Source organism: Schistocerca nitens, chromosome 8, assembly GCF_023898315.1.
Source record: "Schistocerca nitens isolate TAMUIC-IGC-003100 chromosome 8, iqSchNite1.1, whole genome shotgun sequence".
In the NCBI taxonomy this organism is placed as follows: domain Eukaryota; kingdom Metazoa; phylum Arthropoda; class Insecta; order Orthoptera; family Acrididae; genus Schistocerca; species Schistocerca nitens.
Genome location: NC_064621.1, coordinates 392,818,452 through 392,844,429, shown reverse-complemented (window position 1 = coordinate 392,844,429; position 25,978 = coordinate 392,818,452). Strand labels below are relative to the sequence as shown.

The window sequence follows — 25,978 nt, the reverse complement described above, 5'->3', positions numbered from 1 at the left end:
ATCAAGGTTTTGAAAGTACCACGTCCGCTTTCATCCAAGGATAACGGTACTATTTGACCATTTAAGTTCCCAACGCATTTTTATTACACTTTTTTAAGGGTTACAGTAACGTCTTCCCTACCCCTTCCCCCCCCCCCCCCCCCCCAGACGCTCGAACTATAGAACTAGTTGCACTAGCGTTTTGTACGCCACTTCCCTTGCAGATACACTGCATTTTCCGAGAACCCTTTCAACAAATCTGCCTTTTACTTCCCTTCCCTAATACCGAGATTACGTGGTCGGTTTTCACATCGCTTCTTAATATTACCCCTATATATGCACACCGTGCGACGTGCTCACGAAGTTGAACAATCTTGTGTCCTTGCAGTCTTCCTGCACATGTAAATCTACATCTATAATTGCAGGCAAGCTTTCAGTGTGTGGCGGAGGATACTTTGTGTACCAGTGTCACTTCGGATTTTACTGTTCCCATCGCGAAGGGTTCGCTTGAAGAAGATTGCTGGTAAGCCACCTTGTGGGATCGAATCTAATTTTCTCTTCGTGGTCTGTAAGTGAGATGAACGTACAAGGAAGCAACGTATTAGTTGACTATTCTAAAGGCGTATGTTCTCGGAACTTTAACGTTAAACCACACTGCGATGCAGAATGCGTCTCTTACAGCGTCTGCCACTGGATTTGGCTGAGCATCTCCGTCACGCTTTCACGCTTACTAAATGAAGCTGTGACGAAACGTGCTCCTCTTCTGTCGATCTCCTCTCTTTCCTCTAGCTATCTTACATGCTACGGATCCCAGGCCGTCGAGTAATATTGAAGTATTGAAGTATTGGTCGAATTAGTGTCTTACAAGTTACTTCGTTCTTTGATTGATAACATTTCCTGAAGATTCTTCCACTGAATCTCAGTCTGGCATCTGCCTTAGCCGACATTAATTTTATGTTAGCGTTCCACTTCATATCGCTTCGCAAGCATATTCCTAGATACGATACTGGCCATTAAAATTGCTACATCACGAAGATGACGTGCTACAGACGCGAAATTTAACCGACATTAAGAGGATGCTGTGATACGCAAATGATTAGCTTTTCAGGGCATTCACACATGGTTGGCGCCGGTGGTGACACCTACAATGAGCTGACATGAGGCAAGTTTCCAACCCATTTCTCATACACAAACAGCAGTTGACCGGAGCTGCCTGGTGAAACGTTGTTCTGATGCCTCGTGTAAGGAGGAGAAATGCGTACAATCACGTTTCCGACTTTCATAAATGTCGGGTTGTAGAACACCGCGATTGCGGTTTATCGTATCGCGACATTGCTGATCGCATTGGTCGAGATCCAATGACTGTCAGCAGAATATGGAATCGGTAGTTTCAGGAGGGTAATACAGAACGCCGTGCTGGATCTCAACGGCCTGGTATCACTAGCAGTCGAGATGACAGGCATCTTATCAGCATGGCTGTAACGCATCGTGCAGCCACGTCTCGATTCCTGAGTCAACATATGGGGACGTTTGCAAGACAACAACCATCTGCACGAAGAGTACGACGACGTTTGCAGCAGCATGGACTATCAGCCCGGAGACCATGGCTGCGGTTACGCTTGACGCTGCATCACAGACAGGAGCGCCTGCGATGGGTGCACGAATGGTAAAACGTCATTGTTTCGGATGAATCCAGGTTCTGTTTACAGCATCATGATGGTCGCATCCGTGTTTGGCGACATCGCGGTGAACGCACATTGTAAAGGTGTATTCGTCATCGCCATACTGGCGTATCACCCGGCGTGATGGTATGGGGTGCCATTGGTTACACGTCTCGGTCACCTCTTATTCGCATTGACGGCACTTTGAACAGTGGACATTACATTTCAGATGTGTTACCACCCGTGGATCTACCCTTCATTCGATCCCTACGAAACCCTACATTTCAGTAGGATAATGCACGACCGCATGTTGCTGGTCCTGTACGGGCCTTTCTGGATACAGGAAATGTTCGACTGCTGCCCTGACCAGCACAATCTCCAGATCTCTCACCAATTGAAAACGTCTGGTCAATAGTGGCCGAGCAACTGGCTTGTCACAATACGCCAGTCACTAATCTTGATGAACTGTGGTATCGCGTTGAAGCTGCGTGGGCCGCTGTACCTGTACACGCCATCCAGGCTCTGTTTGATTTAATACCTAGGTGTGTCAAGGCCGTTATTACGACCAGAGGTGGTTGTTCTGGGTACTGATTCCTCAGGATCTATGCACCGAAATTGCGTGAAAATGTAATCACATGTCAGTTCTAGTACAACATATTTGTCCGATGAATACCCGTTTATCATCTGCATTTCTTCTTGGTGTAGCAATTTTATTGGGCAGTATTATATATTTTGTATGTAACTGCTTCTCTGTCTTATATGCGTTATGTTTCATTTATCTTACCTCTTGTCCGATTATTATCTGGGCTTCGGTGAACAGAAGTACGTGTATGTTGGTCGGAAAGAAGATTAGATTCTAACCTTCCTCGTGTGAGAATTAAACGTCCTTTCAATTCTTCCAATTAATCGGAGACTGTCTTCAACGCAGCTATAGTTAATTGACCTTTACAACTTAAATCACAGCGTACAAGAAACTCTAGCTATTGGGTGGAGTAGTAGAGCAATTTCAAGTTCTGTGGTCTGTTTACGCTGTAAAAATGACATACAGAGCTGCCAGACTTTGCCCCAAACGCTGAGTCTCCGCTAGTTTCTTTGTATTCCTCAATACGTTTCTGATAATGTCACCTCCATATACATAATTGTGCTGTCTTCCACAACCCGATACAGCAGGCGAACAAATTATCCGCGGCATCATTTGTAGACAATACCCTCGGGTACAGGAAGAAACAGAACACCTAGAAAGATTAGAGTTAGGACATTCATATTCAAAGGACATGTGCATTAGTGTGTTCTGCAGAAATGATTAGTATTTGAACCATGTCGACCTGCGGGTACAAGGTCAACGTCGGTATCAAATGGCTTAAATGGCTCTGAGCACTATGGGACTCAACTGCTGAGGTCATTAGTCCCCTAGAACTTAGAACTAGTTAAACCTAACTAACCTAAGGACCTCACAAACATCCATGCCCAAGGCAGGATTCGAACCTGCGACCGTAGCGGTCTAGCGGTTCCAGACTGCAGCGCCTTTAACCGCACGGCCACTTCGGCCGGCACAACGTCGGTATCGCGGTTGTCGGCTCTCGTTGTCGCTATAAACCGACGGTAATGGATCAGTGCGCTTTTGCAGACGTGCAGGATGCCTCACAGACGTTTGCGGGAACCGTACCGTCAAATCAGTGAGCTTGAAAGAGGGCGCAATATTGGCATGAAAGAATGTGACCCATCCATCCGGGAAAATGCTGCTCGTGTGGGACGAAGTGTTTCGGAAGTGCAGAAAAACGGGTGCATGCAGATTGGTTCACGTAAGACCGTAGAACACTACGAGATGATTCAGGTCGCACCACCCAGACCACCTCCCCCATTAGAAGATCGACACCTCATCCGAATGGCAGTACAGGGCAGATCTGCTTCCTCTTCAGCTCAGGTTGAACAGTGGAACAGTGTAAGATATCGTACTCTATTGGAGGTGATAGTCCGTCGCCATTTATTATAGCATATGTTACGTGATCGTCGTCCACTTCCCTGCCTTCCTTTGACGAATGTGTAGTTACATGCACCACGACAAAGGCGTATGGAGCGACGTTACTGGGGTAGGAATGGCATCAGATAAAGTTTTCGGCCGAATCCAGGTTCCGTTTTTTTTTTTTTAAATGATGGCCACATTTGGTTCGCCGCAGACTGAAAAGGGGGGGGGGGGGGGGGAAGGGGCACCATCACAGTGACTGCACTCGTACAAGGCATGCAACAACAACTCAAGACTTTATGGTGTGGAGTGCTATTGCGTACAACCACAAATAACAGTTGGTGCACGTCCAGGGTACTGTGACCAGTGCGATCTGCGTTAATGACATCCTGCTACCCGTAGCCATACCCCTTCTGCAAAGCACGACAGATGCCATTTTACAGCAAGACAATGCACAATGACATGTTGCTGCTAGAACACATGCCTTCTTGGTGTCACAGGGTGTTAGCCTTTTGCCCTGGCTCGCCAGATCACCAGCCTTGTCTCGAGTAGAAAATGTGTAGGATATGGTGAAACAATGGGTGCAGTGCTGTGACCCAATCCCAACCACCACAGATGAACGTTGTAACCAGGTGATTGCAGCAGGGGTGAATATACCACAGGACACTCTCCGCGCTTTATACGCGCCGTTGCCATCACGCATGGAACAACGTATCAGGGCACATGGTGGGCACTCTGCCTACTTGGCAACAGGAGACGTCCTGAACCGAGGTGACTGAAACGCTAATCATTGCTGCTGAACATACTAATGTACATATCCTGTGAATATGAACGTCCTACCTCTATTCGTTCAAGGCGTCCTGCTTTTTAACATGATCGTCCATAATATTTTAGCGACCTGATTTCCTACACTCGTCAGATACTTAAGGAACTGCGTTTTTAGTCGTGCACTGTAGAAATAACGTTTCTTCTTTACCGGTTTCGGTCTCTCAGATCCTGTTATGAGAGTCTGATGGTTAGAACTGCAGCCCCTTACACGAGAGCAAGTTGAAATGTAATGCCTACGAAGATTCTATATGAAAAACCTTAAAGCTTTTTACATAAAACAGTTTTATTAGCGTTGCACAACTTTATTCTTCACATCTACAAATTTATTTCTCAACGTAGTCACCTTGGCAAAGAAAACATTTGTTTCAGCGAGAGACCAGTATGTTGATAACGTCACTGTAGAACGTTTTTCCACCAATGAGAGCCTGTGACCATCGTACGGTGGCTGGGGCGCGGCAGCACACACAGAGTGAGCTAAGTAATATTGACTTGGTACACATGTACCGTGTATTTGTAAATTTTTTTTATGGGGTCTTGCCGCTGTAGGTGTTGATTTTAGCCTTCGACTATGCCTATTTAGGCAAGCTGTTTTATATTTTGTTCTGAAGAAGGTGTGGTTACCCACGCTGAAACCTAGGTAAACACCAGGTAGTTTGTGCAATCGAGACAGATTTTTCATGATTATTTCGATGGGTGGAGCCTTTGTAAACGCAAGAATCACGTGTCGTCAATTGTTCCAGAACAAGTTTCATTTCATTTCCTTTCGTACTCCCATTCCATGTGCTTAGGTATTTTTGTCAGGTGGTGCACTTTAGTATCAAGTATAACAATGTTTCACAGAGACGTCAGAGTGTCACCTAAACGAATTCTTTGCTGAGCTATGTTTACTGGAACGTTTTGCTTCTATTTACACCAGTAGAAAAATGCTCCTAACGAAGCACAAAATCTGCGAATATGTTCCTTTTTGTTTAAAAGACTGCGACTGAAAAGTAAAGTACCATCTGCATCATTCTACCTTCCTCAGCACCTTTAAAAATATCGACGAAAAATTTGACATGCGAACATATGCTTGCTTTTTTTAACATGCAGTTACCTCATATTCTTACAAGCTTCCATAAATGTCACTCATTCACAAACATTAGTCCATGGGTTTAAGACGCTCATACCCATCCACTTCCAACTGCCCTTTCTCACTCACTCATTCAGTCCAACTTGCCGTTAAGTCTTGGTGTTCCTCTTTCATTGTCTTCTGTGTCACAGTCCCCTTCCTTCTGTCCTACTACTACAGTCTCCTCTCATTGTTAATGTTTTCCTCCTGCTCTCTCTTATCGCTAATACCTCATTGCTTCCTTCCTGTTGCTGCATTCTCTTATCACTGCCATTATATCAACCTTCCTCATTGTCATCATCATATACTCTATCTGTCATTATCACTGGCTTTGAGCTACTTCCACTTTTTATTTCTCTTTATTCCTTCTCCGTATCTGGCAATGTCTTCTCCACTGTTTCCTAGCTCTGTTCTGTCACTGTCAACTATGTTTCACTGCCACTATGTCCCTCTCTCACCCACACACTGCCATTGTTTCCTTCGCTCTTTCTATAACACAGCTATTGTTTATTATCTTCTAATATTTACTACTTCTCCGTCTCTTTCCCACAGCCACTTTCTCCTTCTCTCTCAGCACAAAAAGCACGAATACGTACCCATACCAAAATTTTTGGGAAAATTTTTGAAGATACTGAGGAAGGTAGAATGATGCAGCTCGCACCCCAATTTTCTGTCAGAGTCTTTTAAATAAACATAAACATATTAGCATTTCTTGTGTTTGGACAGGAGCTCTTTCCCTTTGGTTCCCTTCTTTTAACGCAAAACTAGTTCTACGTCCCACAGGTGACTTTATGAGCAAAAAAAAAAAAAATTTGCATATGCTTACTACTACAACGTGGGGTTTACGGATGATAACGGAGACACTTTACAGCATACTTCTCCGTGCTGTGACACTTCATGAACTACCTTTCCCCTCACACCGAATTTTACATTCGCATTTTACGTGTACAAATAGAGTAACTTTGAACATCTATATCTTGGAAATGATTAGAGATACCAAGAAAATATTCAAGGTTGTTAGATATTGGGATCTTAGGAATACATTGCAAAAATTTAGCCGTTTGCTTTCCATAGACGTCTTGGAATCCTCTGTTTGGTTTTGGTTCGCTGGCGACGGCTAGACTATAGTAAAAAAATTTTAAATGGTTTTCCGGGGAACCGGGCATGAACTAAAGGTGTCTCCGTAATTACCATCAAGCCCACCGCCGACTACATGAAATGCAAAAGAACCAACCGATTTGCTCTATTTGCCTAACGAAGAGGATTTCTGTAATATTCATAGTTTCATCCTGTGCTGCATGACAGTGACACTAACACGATGCTTCTGTTGGGTATACAAATGGTCCGTAACCAAAGGGCTTCCCAAAACAGAGGATCCTACATTTTATGACCAGTAAAACCCTACTTAAGAGCACTGAAAAATGCCATTTCTATGAGCGGAATTTAAAAATATATTCCGTACACATGCTGTCGCATACATACCGACTATTACGCATTTCAGTTTCCGCTATTACCACTGTTAACTACGGCACACTCTCTACACTGGTTGCCATATAGCAGTCTTATTCACACGGCCCTTTCGGGTAGCACAGTGGGGATAGGCCACAATGGTGGCCACTCATCACTGTGCTCTCGGGAGAGGAGCGAGTCTCTTAGAATGAGGTGACAAAAGTCATGGGATACCGACATGCACATATACACGTGGCTTTAGTATCGCGACCCAATTTAAAGAAGGACAGTGCACTGGCGAGACTGTCATTTGGACTCAAGTGAGAACGTTTCCAATGTGATTATGGCCGCACGACGGCAATTAACATACTATTACGCGGAGTGGTAATTGGAGCTAGATGGATGGGACATTTCATTTCGGAAATCGTTAGAGAATCCAGTATTCCGAGATCCACAGAGTCGAGTGAGTGCCGAGAATGCACAATTTCTGGTATTCTTCTCACCAACGCAGTGGCCAACGGCCTTCGCTTCACGACCGAGGGCAGAGGCGTTTGCGTAGAGTTGCTAGTGCTAACACCCAATCAACACTGCGAGACATAACCGCAGAAATCAATGTGGAGCGTACGATGAAAGTAAACGTTAAACAGTAAGGCGAAATTTGGCATTAATGGGCTGTGGGAGGAGACTAGAGAAGCGAGTGCCTTTGCTGACAGTAGAGTGTCACCTCAGCGCACGTCCTGGGCTCGTGTCCATGTCGGTCGAACTCTAGACAACTGGACAACCGTGGCCTGGTCAGATGAGTTCAGATTTCAGTTTATAGGAGCTGATGTTAGGGTTCGACTGTGGCGCCCATGCAACGAATCCAAGGAACCAATTAGTCAACTAGGCACTGTGCGGGTTGGTGGCTCCATAAAGGTGTGGGCTGTGTTTAGATGGAACAGACTGGATCCTGTGGCCCAACTGAAACGATCATTGACTGTATGGATACATTCGGCTACTTGTAGACGATTTGCAGCTATTCATGTACTTCATGTTCTCAAATAAAAATGTGCCAAGTCACTGGGCCACAGTTGTTCGCAATTGACTTGAAGAACATTCTGGGCAATACGAGCGAATTACACTACTGGCCATCAAATTGATACACCACGAAGATGACGTGCTACAGACGTGAAATTTAACCGACAGGAAGAAGATGCGGTGATACGCACATGATTAGCTTTTCAGGGCATTCACACATGGTTGGCGCCTGTGTCGACACCTACAAAGTGTTGACATGAGGAAAGTTTCCAACCGATTTGTCATACACTAACAGCAGTTGACCCGCGTTTCCTGGTGAAACGTTGTTGTGATGCCTCGTGTAAGGAGGAGAAATGCGTACAATCACGTTTCCGACTTTGATAAACGTCGGATTGTAGAACACCGTGATTTCGGTTTATAGTATCGCGACATTGCTACTCGCGTTGGTCGAGATCCAATGACTGTTAGCAGAATATGGAATCTGTGGTTTCAGGAGGGTAATACGGAACGCCGTGCTGGATTCCAACGGCCTCATATCACTAGCAATCGAGATGACAGGCATCTTATTCGCATGGCTGTAATGGATAGTGCAGCCACGTCTCGATCCCTGAGTCAACAGATGGGGGCGTTTGCAAGACAACAACCATCTGCACGGACAGTTCGACGACGTTTGCAGCAGCACGGACTATCAGCTCGGAGACCATGGCTGCGGGTACCCTCGACGCTGCATCACAGACAGGAGCATCTCCGATGGTGTACTCAACGACGAACCTGGGTGCACGAATGGCAAAACGTCATTCTTTCGTATCAATCCAGGTTCTGTTTACAGCATCATGATGGTCGCATCCGTGTTTGGCGACATCGCGGTGAATGCACATAGTAAGCGTGTATTCGTCATCGCCATACTGGCGTGTTACCCGGCGTGATGATGGTATGGGGTGCCATTGATTACACGTCTCGGTCGCCTCTTGTTCGCATTGACTGCACTTTCAACAGTGGACGTTACATTTCAGATGTGTTACAACCCGTGGCTCTACCCTTCATTCGATCCCTGCGAAACTCTACATTTTAGTAGGATAATGCACGACCGCATGTTGCAGGTCCAGTACAGGCTTTTCTGGATACAGAAAATGTTTGACTGCTGCCCTGGCCAACACATTCTCCAGATCTCTCACCAATTGAAAACGTGTGATCAATGGTGGCCGAGCAACTGGCTCGTCACAATACGCCAGTTATCACTAGTCTAGATGAACTGTGGCATCGTGCTGAAGCTGGATGTGCTGTTATACGTGTACACGCCATCCAAGCTCTGTTTGACTCAATGCCCAGGCATACCAAGGCCGTTATTACGGCCAGAGGTGGTTGTTCTGGGTCCTGATTTCTCAGGAACATGCACCCAACTGCGTGAAAAAGGAATCACATGTCAGTTTCCAGTATGATATATTTTTCCAATGAAATACTCGTTTATCATCTGCATTTCTTCTTGGTGTATCAATTTTAACGGCCAGCAGTGTATTTAGCCTCCCAGATCGCGTAACATGAATCGAATCTCGAACATTTGTGGAACATAATCGAGAGGTCAGTCTGTGCACAAAATCGTGTACCGGCAATACTTTTGAAGTTTCGCACAGCTTTAGAGGTAGCATGGCTCAACACTTCTGCAAGGGACTTTCAATGATTTATTGAGTCCAAGCCACACTACGCCAGGAGAAATAATGTCCGACTCGAAGTTAGAAGGTATCCCGTGACCTCTGTCACCGCTATGTAATCTGGACCAGAGCGGGGCTGTGAGCGCCGTGGGGCGCGGTGTCTTTTGCAGCAGGTGGTGACGGCGACGACGCTGAGCAAGGCGGACGGCTGGCTGGTGTGGGCGGGCGTGGCGGCGGGCGGCGGCGTGGCGCTGGGCGGCGCGCTGCTCGCCGTGGCGTGCAGCGTGTGCGCCGCCTGCCGGCCGGGGCGCGGCCGCCGCCACCGCCACCGCGGCCGCCACAAGCGCCGCAAGCCGGGCTCCGCCGGCCTCAAGGGCAGCGTCAGCTTCACCGACCAGGAGAAGAAGCTGCTCGACGCCAGCATCACCACCACCGAGCGGCCCTCCTGCAGCGAGGGGCTCGCCGGCTCCCAGCCCGACATGGAGCTGCTCGAGCAGCAGGTGAGCGCGCCTTCATTACAGCACCTAGTGCAGCCGGCGGCACCTCTCCTCCACCAGTCCTGCAACAAATTCGGCCATTACCAGGTGTACCGGTATGAAATGAGCATTAAGATACAAATGTGTCTTAGGCAACATTTGTTGTGTACGAGCCTTAATTTTTTTTTTTTTTGTTTGGTTGGTATGACATCTGTCAAAGATATTTAGTATACATCAAGTCATGGAACAAACAACATCATATGTTTTCATCGTGTTAACTATGTCAAAATTTGTACCAGAAAGTGATGATTTGTGTACTGTCTGCCATCGGGTTCCCCTAAACTGCAGGCGGTATTGCATAACGGCCACGCTATGCGGGAAACAAACTAATAGCCAAACAGGCGAAGACATCAGGTAAACACGCCGAAGATTCCAGTCGATTAATAGGAACCTTTCCTTGCAGAGGTCGCCGCGACATATCCGGCCACGGATTCCTACGCCGGGTTTCTATTGGCTCCAGCTCACTACATAGGTCCGGCCGGTCGAAGGCTTTCCAGTCTTCGTCCGCTCCTAATGGCAACTGCTACAGCAGAGTCTCCGAGAAGATATCACCGAAGCCGCTGTACTGCACCGCCGATCGAAGTACCAGCCGACCGAGAGGAGCCACATCTCCCGATAGATCGACGGACGTCTACATCTGCTGTACAGCCAGCTATTGTATTGTAGAAGAAGTTACGTTCAATAAACTGTTGGGAAATATAACAATTTGCGGAAAGTATTAATTTTTTGTTTTCATTTGAAAAAAAAAGTGCGGCAGAGTCGCATCGAATGCTTGTCGAGGCATATGGTGATCATGCTCTTTCAGAAGCAACATGCAAAAGATGGTTTCAACGGTTCACAAATAATGATTTTGATGTAAGAAATGAAGAACGTGGAAGACCACCAAAGAAGAACGAAGACGCCGAATTGTAAGCAATATTGGATGAAGATTATACGTTGAGCCAGGAGCAAATGGCGGCAATGCTAAATGTTGCACAACAGACAGTCTCTGACCGTTTGAAAGCTATGGGAAAGATCCAGAAGTGTGGAAAATGGGTGTCACATAAATTGAATGAAAGACAGATGGAAAACCGAAAAACCATTTCTCAAATTTTTCCTCAAAGACCTGAAATAAAATCAATTTTGCATCGAATTGTTACTGGCGATGAAAAATGGATTTATTTTAAGAATCCTAGACGGGAAAAATCTTGGGTTAATCCGGGACAACCATCAACGTCGACTGCAAAACCATATCGATTCGGCAAGAAGACAATGCTCTGTGTTCGGTGGGATCAGAGCCGGTAATTGCACGAGTACTCATTTATCTGACCTTCTCGACCCCATTACCTCTGCCTTCCAGTCTACAATCATCAATTTCTCCTAGTAAAGATACGAAAACGTCTTTATACTGACTTTTGCTGTTTAAACCCTGCGTCATAAATACTACCTACACTATAGGTAATAAGTATAAATGCAGGGTACCAAAGAAAACTACCAGTTGTACTGGTGTGAAATTAGTTTTTCTGAAAATGAAACACTAATTTTTAATTTAAAAGTAAAAACATTTTATTCAAATTACTGACCATTGCTTTCTATAAATTTTGGTCACCTTTCTGGCAATTTTGGACTTCTTCGTAGGAATCGAATTTTTCCTCAGCCAATGCGTGTCCAATTGATGAAAACAAATGGTAGTCGGAAGGGGCCAAGTCTGGTGAATACGGCGGGTGGGGTACCAGCTCCCAGCCAAGTGTTTTGATTGTATCCTGAACAAGTTTTGCTTTGTATGCAGGTGCATTTTCGTGTAAAAAAATTACTTTGCCACGTTTCCTGGTCCATTCTGGTCTTTTTTCCATCAATGCATAGTTCGAATTGATCGTTTGTTGTCTGTAGTGATTAGTATTCACAGTTTCACCGGGTTTTAGAAGCTCATGATCCCACCAAACACAGAGCATTGTCTTCTTGACGAATCGAGCTAGTTTTGCAGTCGATGTTGATGGCTGTCCCGGATTAACCCATTATTTTTCCCGTTTAGGATTCTTAAAATAAATAAATTTTTCATCGCCAGTAACAATTCTATGCAAAATTGATTTTATTTCATGTCTTTGAAGAAAAATTTGACAAATGGTTTTTCGGTTTTCCATCTGTCTTTCTTTCAATTCATGTGACACCCATTTTCCACACTTCTGGATTTTTCCCATAGCTTTCAAACAGTCAGAAATAGTTTGTTCTGCAACATTTAGCATTGCCGCCATTTGCTCCTGACTCAACGTATCATCTTCATCCAATATTGCTTACAATTCGGCGTCTTCGAACTTCTTTGGTGGTCTTCCACATTCTTCATTTCTTACATCAAAATCATTATTTGTGAACCGTTGAAACCATCTTTTGCATGTTGCTTCTGATAGAGCATGATCACCATATGCCTCGACAAGCATTCGATGCGACTCTGCACCACTTTTTTTTTTTTTTCAAATGAAAACAAAAAATTAATGCTTTCCGCAAATCATCACTTTCTGGTACAAAATTCGACATTGTTAACACGATGAAAACATATGATGTTGTTTGTTCCATGACTTGATGTATACTAAATAACTTTGACGGATGTCATACAAACCAAATAAAAAAAAAATTAAGGCTCGTTCACAACAAATGTTCCCTATTGACACATTTGTATCTTAACGCTCATTTCATACCGGTACACCTGGTATAAAATTAATTTTTGAATGGTGGGCTCCGTAAGGTTCTCTTTCTGTGCAGTGACCGTGGAATATACAGTTATAAAGAATGCAGCAAAACCAGTCGTGGAAGCATAATTTATTTATCTTTGGCACTTCAGTACACGACCGTTTAGGGGGATTTTAAAATCCCATCTGGTGTATGAAACTGTAACATACAGAAGAGAGGAGGAACAAATATAATTCAACATATCTGTAAAAAGTAGAACAGCAGATTACCAAAACAAGGCGACTTACAATTTGTATTTGGTAATACATAATATGCGATCGGGCTAGTCAGTGCAGGAGCTCCAAACCACTGCTCCAAATCACTGCATGTTGACAGAATTAGGAAAAAGGGGAGGGCCTAATAATGAAACTGATCTAAAAATGTAACGTCCGGGCGGATGGGACGGAGGAAACAGAAGCCGAGAACACTGTAGTCAGACTGTCTGCCGCCGTGCCGCCACACGGTAGGAACGCCGACCACAACCGAATGGAGGGCCACGCCGGAGGTCTGCAGGGACAGCAATGCGCAGCCGCGAGGTTTGTACAGGCAAAAAAAAAAAAAAAAAAAAGTGTGTGTGATACCTTATGGGACTTAACTGCTAAGGTCATCAGTCCATAAGCTTACACACTACTTAACTTAAATTATCCTAAGGACAAACACACACACCCATGCCCGAGGGAGGACTCGAACCTCCGCCGGGACCAGCCGCACAGTCCATGACACAGGCAAGCAAGCTGATCCTATCAGTGAAGGTATAGTAAATGTGAAATGACTGGTCCGAGCGCTTAGATTCTTCATTTAAGAATGTAATACGATATGAGCGAGTTCTTGTATGCCGATAGACTAAATAAATATCAGACATGTGACAACTGGTGACCTTTTTGGAAAAAAGTCAATGTCACATAGGTTGCATCAGTGAACGAGTGCTAAAAACAGTAACAATACTGATAAAAATTAATTGCAGCCCATACCACGTTAAATGGTTCAAATGGCTCTGAGCACTATGGGACTTAACTTCTGAGGTCATCAGTCCCCTAGAACTTAGAACTATGTAAACCTAACTAACCTAAGGACATCACACACACCAATTCCCGATGCAGGATTCGAACCTGCGACAGTAGCGGTCACGTGGTTCCTCACTGTAGTGCCTAGAACTGTTCGGCCACCCCGGCCGGCCATACCACGTTAAGTAAATCGTTTCTTGTAAGATACATTATGGGCTAGAGTGACGAAAGCTGAAATATATAAACACAATCACAAATCTAAAATGTGGGTGTAATAACGTGAGCAGTGAAATAATGAACATACTTGATCAGGCTGGGTGCCGTAAATTATGCAAACCAAATAATGATATGGGAATATGGCTAAGACACGAGGAACTAAGCGAATGGGAGGAAAATAAGCCTGAACCGGACGGTCTTGTAAAAATGTGTGCCATAACAGGCGACAAGACAATGGTACGTAGAGAAAATGATAAAAAGTAATGGTTACGTAAACTATACCGACTGACTCATCATGTATGTAGGATACATTATGGGTTCAAGTAATAGTGCAATTTCCGTAGCATACTGTATCCAATTCATTATGAAAAGAGTACATACATACAAAATATGAAGAATCATGACGGAATTATGTAATTTCTTTCATAACTCGCATGAAAAAACGAAACGTTTGCGAAATTAGTATACAGCCACTCACTGTCCTATTGTGTTATTGCATTACTAGTATTTTGTCCAAACGCCGTTCGCCCTAATTACCTCAAAAATTATCTTCGGCTTTGATTTCGTTAGGGTTTCTACACTCATGCTCATAAATTAAGCATAATTTCAGAATGTGGTGCCACACAACGTGGCACTACACAAAACTGGCGCCAGTTGCATAGGCACATAGGGAACACACATGACACAGATCTGTAAACCCACGGTACTGGTGATAAGTTGAGAAAATCTTTCCTAAACACATGTGCTACAAAATGCCACTGTTTCCTGCGCATGTACCCCCATATCAATATGGGATATGATCACCATGCACACATACACAGGCCGCACAACGGGTTGGCAACTCAGGATCAGGTGGTCGAGCAGCTGCTGGGGTATAGCCTCCCATTCTTGCATCAGTGCCTGTCGGAGCTTCTGAAGTGTCTTAGGGGTTTGAAGACGTGCAGCGATACGTGGACCGAGAGCGTCCCAGACGTGCTAGATGCTGTTTAGGTCTGGAAGACGGCAGGCCACTCCCTTCGCCTGGTATCTTCTCTGTCAAGTTACTCCTCCACGATGGCAGCTCGCTGGGGCCGTGCGTTATCTTCCATCAGGAGGAAGGTATGTCCCACTCACCCCTGGAAAGGCGGACATACTGTTGCAAAATGACGTCCCTATACACCTGACCTGTTACAGTTCCCCTGTCAAAGACAAGTATGGGTGTACGTGCACCAATCGTATTCCCACCCCATACCATCAAACCACGACCTCCTTACAGGTCCCTTTCAAAGACATTAAGGGGTTAGTATCTGGTTCCTCGTTCATGCCAGATGAAAACCTGGCGAGAAGCACTGTTCTGACTATACCTGGACTCGTCTGTGAACATAACCTGGGACCACTGTTCCAAAGATCATGTACTGTGTTCTTGACACCAGGCTTTACGGGCTCTCCTGTGACCAGGGGTTTGTGGAATGCACTTTGCAGGTCTCCGGGCGAATAAACCATGTCTGTTCAGTCGTCTGTAGATTGTGTGTCTGGAGACAACTGTTCCAGTGGCTGCGATAAGGTACCCAGCAAGGCTACCTGTAGTACTCCGTGGCCGCCTGCGGCCACTGATGGTGAGATATTGGTCTTCTTGAGGTGTTGTACACTGTGGACGTCCCGTACTGTAGCGCCTGGACACGTTTCCTGTCAGCTGGAATCGTTGCCGTAATTTTGAGATCACACTTTGTGGCACACGGAGGGACCATGTTTCGACCGCTGTGTTTGACCAGCCTCCAATCGCCCTAGTATTGTACCCCTCATAACGTCATCAATATGTGTTCTTTAAGCCATTTTCAATACACAGTCTCCATTAGCATGTCTGGAAACGTCTGCACACCTACTCGCTGCACCGTACTCTGAGATGCACCAACACACCTCCGCGTATGTGGACTGCTACCAGCGCCACCGTGCGACGACCGCAGGTCAAATGTACCGCATGGTCATACCCCGAGGTGATTTAAACCCGCAAACCGCCCACCAGAGCGTTGTTTCACCATGTATTGGCATTATCCTTAATTTATGAGCGTGAGTGTAATTCTTGCATTGAAACTATGAACCGCTCTTCTGGTGTCGCACTTATCAGTTCACGTACGACCTCAAACTGCCTTCCATTGCGATAGAAAGGCCAGGGCACGATATCGACATATTTATGTTTAAACTAGTTTCGGCTGTAGCAGAAACTGGACATTTGTTCCCTCGGTCCTCATATCCTCACGTAGTTATGTCAAGAGTGGCACATGTGCCAACTACTTCATTCCAAGGCAGCACTTGTCCCCACGTCATGAATAACTTCTGGATGTATTCCAATCTCTGTCAGTTTGGCTTTAGGAAAAACAAAGGCATCAGAGAAGCATTACTGACGTTGCGGTTGATACTGGAAGCAGGACTAAAGACAAAAAAATGGCTCGGAGCACTCTGGGACTTAACATCTGAGGTCATCAGTCCCCTAGGACTTAGAACTACTTAAACCTAACTAACCTAAGGACATCACACACATCCATGCCCGAGGCAGGATTCGAACGTGCGACCGTAGCGGTCGGGTGGTTCCAGACTAAAGCGTCTAGAACCGCTCGGCCACAGCTGCTGGCTATTGTCTTCAATAAAAAGTAGTACTTTAGCCGTGTATTGTATAATCCAAATAAGTAATTATCTCATCTTGAGATTGAAATAAATCATAGTTCAAAATTGACTTACTGCGACATTGGCAGTGACGATGTACAAAACAGAGATTCATGTACAAGGTGTTGAAAACGTCTCCAGATGCTGTGTAAGTAGAAGCGAACATGGTGCCTCATAGAGAGAGCTGGTGCAGCAGTCGAGTCACTTCACTCGCTCTCGTTCTCGGAAGCAGGGGCTGCAAATATACCTTCAGTAAACCTGATACATATTTTACGTGACTTCCCAAAATCAAATAAGGCTAATGGTTTCCTTTGCAAATGCTACGATCTATTTCCTTCTTCACATTTGGCTTCCTGCGTTTCTTCTCCGTCCCTCATGCCAAAAAGGGCCACGAACTTCACCATTTCTTATTTCGGCGTGTTATTGGCACTACTACTATGTTGTTCTAGTTACTGGAGACCAGCTGGGTGGTATTCGCTGAGAGTCTGTTACCGAATGAAAACCTTGGTTCACTTATCAAGTGTAACAAACTATCTCACAATTGAGATTTTCACTTAATATAGCTTCGACACATAACATTCTTGCCAACACCGGACGTTCAGTTATTTCTTATTTCTTTTTTTATTGGTGTTCCGTTGGAGCTCTCAGAAGAACCGGACAATCCCTTTGAATTTCATTAATGGTGAATATGTGCTTTGAGTGGCCATTTCTCTTAGTATCCAAGTTTCTTTGACTTGGTCTGTTTTGAAGCTTGTTGTTTTTAAATTCTTTTTCTTTTACATAACTTTCAATAATATTTTTCTGTATGACTTGTTCCAGCTCAAATCATTCCCATCTCTTTTCAAGTATTCCAATACTCCTTCCAAGAACTGTACTTTAGGTGCAGACTTTTTTGACTGTCATCTGCCCCTCACACTATTTAAATGCATCTTCCACTACTTCCTGCTACCTTTGGTGTTGTCACTGACACTTATAATTTTAATCTGTTCTCTGATTATTCTTATCAAATAACGTATATCCTTCGATTGATCCAAAGATATCTCTCCTGCATTTTTCATCCTTTTGGGTAATTATCGATGTTTCACTTTAATAAAATAGTACTGGTAGAGCCATAATTGTATAAAATTACAATTTTGTTTGTGTCTTCTTTTCTTTGTAGAATACGTGTAATTGTTCTGGTAAGAGCTTAGCTTAGCTCGTTGTCGTTCTTATCACTGACTTTTACTTCCTGAACAGTTGCAGGATGAACTTTTCGACTGGTTTACTATCAGAAGCTACGTTTTATCTATTTGAACAATGGAAAATCCGGATGGAATGTAACAATACCAGATAAGGAAAGTTGCTACTCACCATATAGTGGAGATGCTGAGTCGCAATAGGCACAATAAAAAGATTCACACAATTAAAGCTTTCGGTCAATAAGGCCTTTGTCAGCATTAGACACACATACTTACACACGCGCACACACACACACACACACACACACACACACACACACACACACATAAACGCAGCTTGCACACACATAGGCAGTATCAGAGAGCTGAGACCACACTGCAAACGGCAGAATCAGTGCTTGATGGGAGTGGCAACTGGGTGGGGTTAAGAAGGAGGCTGGGGCGGGGATGGGGAGGGATTGTATTGTGGGAGTGGTGGACAGTCAAGTGTTGCAGTTTAGACGGAGGGCAGGACAGAAAGTGCTGAGGGGGTAGGGGGTAAGTAGCGGAAATGAGAGAAATAAAAGAAATTAAACGACTGGGTGTGGTAGTGAAATGACGGTTGTGTAGTGCTGGAATGGGAACAGGGAGGAGGGGGCTGGATGGGAGAGGACACTGGCTAACGAAGGTTGAGGCCAGGAGGGTTACAGGAACGTAGGATGTATTGCAAGGAAAGTTCCCACCTTCGCAATTCAGAAGACAGACAGCTTGTTGGTTGTCATGCCTACATGAATGCAACACAGAGGTTGCAGCTTAGCTTGTAAATCACATGACTGGTTTCACAGGTAGCCCTGCCTTTGATGGGATAGGTGATGTTAGTGACCACACTGGAGTAGGTTGTGGTAGGAGGATGTATGGGATAGGTCTTGCATCTAGGTCTATTACAGGGGTATGAGCCATGAGGTAAGGGATAGGGAGCAGGGTTTAAGGATGGACGAGTATATTGTGTAGGTTCAGTGGACGGCGGAATACCACAGTAGGAGTGGTGTGAAGGATAGCGGGCAGGACATTTCTCATTTCAGGGCACGGCGAGAGCTAATCGAAACCCTGGCGGAGAATGTAATTCAGTTGCTCCAGTCCCAGATGGTATTGAGTTACGAGGGGAGTGCTCCTCCATGGCTGTACTGTGGTACTTTGGGAGGTGGTGGGAGACTGGAAAGAAAACGCACAGGAGATTTGTTTTTGTACAACGATGGGAGGATAATACCAGTCGGTGAAGGCTTCAGTGGTACCCTCAGTATATTTTGAGAGGGACTGCTCGGCACTGCAGATGCGATGACCATGGGTGGCTAGGCTGTACAGAAGGGACTTCTTGATATGGAATGGGTGGCAGCTGTCGAAGTGGAGGTATTGCTGGTGGTTAGTACGTTTGATATGGATGGAGGTACTGATGTAGCCTTCTCTGAGGTGAAGGTCAACATCTAGGAAGGTGGCTTGTTGGATTGAGTAGGGCCAGGTGAAGGAAATGGGAGAGGTGTTGAGGTTCTGGAAGAATCTGAATAAGGTGTCCTCACCTTCAATCCAGACAGCAAAAATGTCATCAATGAATCTAAACTAGGTGAGGGGCTTAGGATTCTGGGTTTTTAGGAAGGATTCCTCTAGATGTCCCATGAATAGGTTAGCATAGGATGGTGCCATGTAGGTGCCCATAGCCGTACCACGGATTTATTTGTAGGTAATGCCTTCAAAGGAGAAGTAATTATGGGTGATGATATAGTTGGTCATGGAGACTAGGAAGGAGGTTGTTGGTTTGGAATCCATAGGGTGTCTGGAAAGGTAGTGTTCAACAGCGGTAAGGCCATGGGCACTAGGAATGTTAGTGTACAGGGAGGTGGCATCAATAGTGAAGAGCAGAGCACCGTGTGGTAAAGGGACAGGAACTGTGGACAGTCGCTCGAGGAAATGGTTGGTATCTTATATATAGGAGGATAGGTTCTGGGTAATAGTTTGAAAGTGTTGGTCTACGAGAGCAGAGGTTCTCTCAGTGGGGGCACAGTAACCAGCCACAATGGGGCATCCTCGATGGTTGGGTTTATGGACTTTAGGAAGCATGTAGAAGGTGGGAGTAAAGGGGGTGGTAGGAGTAAGTATAGAGATGGACTCTGGGAAGAGGTTCGGGGATGGGCCTAAGGATTTGAGTAGTGACTGGAGATCCTGCTGGATTAGTGGAATGGGATCAATGTGGCATGGTTTGTAGGTGGAAATATCTGACAGCTGATGGAGTCCTTGTGCCATGTAATCATTGCAGTTCAAAACAAAGGTGGTGGAGCCTTTGTCAACAGGTAGGATTACAAGGTCGGTATCAGTTTTTAGATGGTGGACTGCGGTTGTTTCTGCGGATGTAAGGTTAGTTTGCATGTTGATGGATTTGGGAAATGATGTTGAGGCAAGGTTCAAGGTTAAGAAATTCTCGTAAGTTAACAGGGGATGGTTTGGAGGCATTGTGGGTGGATCACAGTAGGATGGAGTGAACAGAGTTAGGCAAGGTTCAATATTGGTCTTTGGTTGAGTCTGATTGGTCGGTTTGGTGACGATATAGTTGGTCATGGAGACTAGGAAAGAGGTTGTTGTTTTGGAATCCATAGGGTGTCTTTAACTAGTCCTGCATGCTAATTACCCCCTCCGCACCTTCTCTCCTGCTTCCATCTAAACTGCAACACTTGACTGTCTGCCAGTCCCATCATACTATCCCTCCCCATCCCCGCCCCAGCCTCCTTCTTACCCCCACCCAGTCGCCACTCCCATCATGCACTGATGCTGCCGTTTGCAGTGTGGTCTCAGCTCTCTGAGACTGCCTACGTGTGTGCAAGTTGCGTATATATATATATATATATATATATATATATATATATATATATGTGTGTGTGTGTGTGTGTGTGTGTGTGTGTGTGTCTAATGCTGACAAAGCCCTTAATGGCCGAAAGCTTTAATTGTGTGAATCTTTTTATTGTGCCTATTGCGACTCAGCATCTCCGCTATATTATGAGTAGCAACTTTCTTTCTCTGGTATTTTCATCTCTTTCTGCATATGTGAATTCAATACCAGAAAACTGAACTGTGCGTCCTGACTCAGTTGAGCCAATCGGGACCGACCGACCGCCGTATCATCCTCTGCCAAGGGCGGCACTTGCATGCAGTATCGAGGGGTGTGGGGTCAGCAAACCGCTCTCCCAACCATTGTCAACTTTTGACATCTTTGAGCCATTACTTCCCAATCAAGCAGTTCCCCAGTTGCCAACACGAGTCAGAATGCATCCTATTCCAGCCTCCCACCAAAGAAAATCCCCTGACTGTAAGTAGAATCGAACCCAGATCTTCCGCATACCAGCCAGAAATACTGACCAGAAGCTTTGGAGACCGACTTCTTTTTAGTCCAATGATTCGTAGTCGGAGCAAATCTGAATTAGTAATGGATAGCGAATTCCTGCCTGTGTTGTTTGTCATCTACAACTAAAAAATCGTCACCAATAACAAACATATGACATGTCGTGCTGTCGCCACTTTCTACTCTTTTACGTTTGACCATTTCTTTCCAATACAAGGGATCTTCTAGATATATGAGGTGTGTGAGAAAGGGAATGAGAATGACAACACGGCAAATGACCTGGCAACGCTGTGTTGTTCTACTTGTGTAGACCGGTATGCTCATCCCTTCCAGATGCTGAGTACGAGTATCAACACTGTACAGGCATCAGGCGGTTTTTGAGAGCATCATCAGTCGTGTTTTTGTTGTGTGTTACGAAAATGGAGAAACAGAATTCAGAGGAATGCTATCAAGTTTTGTGCTAAGCTTGGGGAATCCACAAGTGTGACTTTTGAAAAGTTAAAACATGACAATGGGGAACATTTCTCACCGGGAGCACAAGTTTTTCGCTGGCACAAATTACTTTTGGAAGGCCGAGAACAAGTTGAAGTTGAACGTCGTTCGAGTGAGCAAATCAAAGATCGAAACATTGCTGATTTCCTTTTTTTTTTTTTTTTTTTTTTTTTGACAGCACGAGTATCGTGCGTAGAGAATTTGTTCCTTCAACACAAACTGTCAACCAAGTGTCCCTCTTACGGGTACTTAAGTAAAAAATGAAAAGAAAATATCAGCGAGTCATATTGGAGGCGAATGATGAGCTGTTACCAAATTATGCATCTCATAGCTATAATAATCCGAATTTGATAGATTCGGATAGTAGATTTTACGATGTGCTCGAAAGGCACAGGAAAAGGATGAATCAAGTGAGACCGGACATTGAGGACAAGTGAATGCTGCATCATGACAAAAGTTTAAAAATTCGATCACCTAGAGGGAGGTTCATGCATATGCCTATATAGCAGCCAGTTTTCATTTCTGGAGGCTCACTGTCATCAGACTGGAGTTTCCATCTCCAGGACAGCTCCTCTGAGTGCCTCTTTATAAACAGCTGCGAGCCACTTCGCTGTAAATCCTCTCCGTGCCTGCTCCAGTCTGGGGCGTTCTTAAGTGTCCGTAGCCCGCTCTCAGAGTTAGCGTGTTGACTGGGCTGGACCGCCGCGCTGCCGTCCGAGTGGTGCTCCAGTAGTCCTCCACTTTCACTTTCACTGGCTGCTCGGCTGCTGCTCTCTTCTGTTTGCCTAAGACTTTACTTCCTCTGGCTTCTTTCTCCTCCTAAAGACTCGCTTCGTCCTCTCCATCACCTCTCTCCTCAATCGCCATCGCCCCTCTTACCTCTACTACCTCTCTCTCCGTCTCTGCCCTCCCTCCCCTCTCTCCCTCCCTCCCACCCTTCCTTTCGTCTATCTCTCTCAGTATCCCTCCCACCCCCCTCTCTCTTACCTCCTTCCCTCCCTCCCCCATTCCGTCTCTCTCTCTCTCGCTCTCTCTCTCTCTCTCTCTCTCTCTCTCTCTCTCTCTCTCGGTCTCCCTCCTCCCTCTCTCGCCGTCCCCCCTCTCTCTCTCTCTTTCTCTCTCTCTCTCTCTCTCTCTCTCTCTCTCTCCCTCTCTCTCTACACAATTTGATTTTTTTGATTTGTAAAGGTACTTTTTACACCTAAAAAAATAGTGTGTAATGTTTACACTGAAGAATAAACATATATATACCTCAAGAAGAAAAATTGGCGCACTCGGACTTCCTCACATACCAGCAATAGAATGTCTGCCATAAAATTTGGTCCTGCGCATATTTACGCCAGTAAATGGATGTTAAAGACTGGCAGTCTGGCAACACTCTAATAAAATGTGGGTTAGCATACAAGAGGTCAGGGTTCGATTCTGGGTCTAGGCGTATTTGTTTTTATTTGGAAAATGAAGTGGTATGGTATCTCGTGACTTAATCGTCATACAGCGATTGCAGTGGGTCTTCTACAAAACATTTGCACTTACACACTACGAACAAAGAAATGAAAGTACAATCGTTTTCACTGGTCAGCATTTAAAGTAGCCTTTTGCACGTCATGGACGCGAATTGTTTCACACCACTGCATGTACTAGAACACAGTCGTCCCAACGATTGGTACAAATTATTATTCTTGACACGTTCAGGCCTAAACGTTTCGTTATGGCCTTAAGTCACCAGTAGGGCTAGCAACGTGCTTCGCAAATAATTTTCAAACATGTACTAAGTGAACGTCTTGTAATTTAGGCTTAAGAAACAGTTTGTGCAATAGTATTATAGGTCAGAATGAGACGCAAATAAACAGAAATACGCCTCGACCCGGAATCGAACCTTCGACCTCCTGCATGCTAACCCAAAACGGTACCCACTGCACCTGCTGCACAACAGTGCTCCTATAGTCTGAAAAAGGCAGTAACCGTACAAGTGATGCCAGTGTTGTCAGATTTCCAACCTTTAACGTCCATTTACTGTCGAAAAGATAAACAGGACGAGATTTTGTGAAAGACTTTTTTGCTTTGCTAGTATGCGAGGAATCGCGCTGCGAAATGCGAGTGCGTGAATTTTTCTTCACCCTGTATATATGACATAAATTCTTCATTATGTACATTAGACACTAATTTTGTCTGATATATATCCCTACTAGCAGCGATATCTGTTGACACATCTAGGCCAGCAGACACAATCTTTGTTTATTTGCAAGTTCAATGTCGTCTAACGGATGTCATTGAAGTTGGCTTCTCGTTTGTTTTTCTAGCACTGAACATAAAGTTTCAAGTAAACATGGGTTACAAAAAAGACTACTTAAAAGGTGAACGAAACAGAAGATCAGTATGTTTTTTTGGCAAATAAGTTACAGCCGAAATGAGCGGTCTCTTCCGGGTATTTACATAAAAAATGAAAAGAAAATTTCAACAAGTCGTATTGGAGACGAATGATGAGCTGATACCAAATCATTCTTCTCATAGCTATAGTAATCCAAATTCGATGGATTCCGATAGTAGATTTTACGAATCTCCAAGAAGTTCTGAACAATATACGAGGGATTATCGGAAAGTGAGGTCCAGTGAGTCGCAAAATGGAAACTACAGTAAAAATCTAACATTTTTTATTTGCAACAGTTAGCTACACCTTCCAGCTACTTCTCTAGATAGTCTCCGCTCCGACTGAGACAATTACCGTAGCATTGTACTAAATTTCCAATACCTTCGCCACATAATGCAGCCGCTTCTGCTTTCTACCAAATCCCTACGCTGATCTGAAGCTTGTCGTCTGTGCCAAAACGTTGTCTTCATAACCAGCGATTCACGTGAGCAGAGATGAAATCCGGAGGGGTCCCAGACCGGGCAGTTTGGTGGGTGATCAAACGTTTTCCATTGAAAATGCTGCAGGAACTTCCTCATTGCCCCTGCAATGTCCGGCCGAGAATTGTCATGAAGAAGGAAATGCGTGACCGTTACGTTTTGTGGGCTGCATGAAATCGGACGAAATCTCCCACATCACTCACGCTTGAAGGGAGACACTATTTTCTTGTTATCTCTACATGATCTCTTTGCACTTAGAACTGAAAAGAGTAACGTGATGTGATCGTCCGGCATACTAGAGACATTTTCTAACAAATCAATGCAAACATTCATCGGATTTTCACTGTCGTTCCATTTCACTACCGGTCAGACCTTAACTCCGAATAGCCTTCGCATGAATGTAAAACCACCAAAATCCTTAGTATCTTCCATTTTGACTGAAAGTGAAGGTACTTTGTCAACTATTCAACAACAATTACTTTATTGTATCCCTCCTTAATGCTGACAAAACTGCTGTCCATTTTTCAAGAGCAGTGAGCATTATCGTACAGTTCGCTATTCTGAATTAATAACTCGGCTTCCGTTTGAATCACCCGAAAAAATATAATGTCCAGTTTCAGATAATATACTTCAAAGAATGCTATTCCATCAAGTTGTTTAAGTACCTGCTTATCTACTAAAGCTAAAAATCGCGAAGCTACAGCAAGTCGTTCTCCTTGGATATGAGTGGATCGGTTTTACAAGCAAGCTGCTCGAAATTAGCTGGTTTTATTATTGAAAATTTGAAAACCGCTCTGGATCCTCAGTACGGAGGTCACACACTGATTGCAGGTACCGAAATTTTCACGTCTCAAAATTCACTCTCGAACCCGGACAGAAAGTTTCTTCTTCTTTTCTAATATCTGTGGAATAATTACTTAGCCGGCGATTTTGTGTTTCTATGGTTTCAACATGGCAAGCAGAATGAAACAGATGTACTACACAGGACACAGTTGTATGTCTCATGCAATTTCTGTTAGACACAACGTATATAAGCGGGCTCGACGTTTGTTACAAATTACAGCATCTCAGAAACTGTCAGATGCATATCCACGACATTAGTTTCTACTGATTTCTCTCAAGGTGTAAACAGTCAAAGCGATTTTCTGTCCGAAGCTCGAGACATAAGTATTTTCGGATGAAAGTGTCAGATGTAAACCTACCTTAAGAAATGTATATTGACCTCAGGTCAAGGACGCCTCATTTCTATGTTTCTTCCGTCCCAACCCCCAACGTTCTGCTTTCTGTTGAAATCTCTGCAAGCAGTATATAATTCTGTGTCTTAGCGCTGTATATGTGACGAAG

At 44.6% G+C, this 25,978-nt stretch overlaps 1 protein-coding gene across 1 annotated transcript in view; it reads left to right on the top strand.

The window, feature by feature from the left end:
* LOC126198773 (leucine-rich repeat-containing protein 24-like) overlaps positions 1–25,978 on the top strand; it is a 188,861-nt gene that overhangs the window by 106,263 nt on the left and 56,620 nt on the right. Inside the window, exon 6 of the mRNA XM_049935333.1 lies at positions 9,828–10,160. Within this exon, the coding sequence (XP_049791290.1) occupies positions 9,828–10,160 (333 nt within the window). The remainder of the gene's footprint in view (positions 1–9,827; positions 10,161–25,978) is intronic.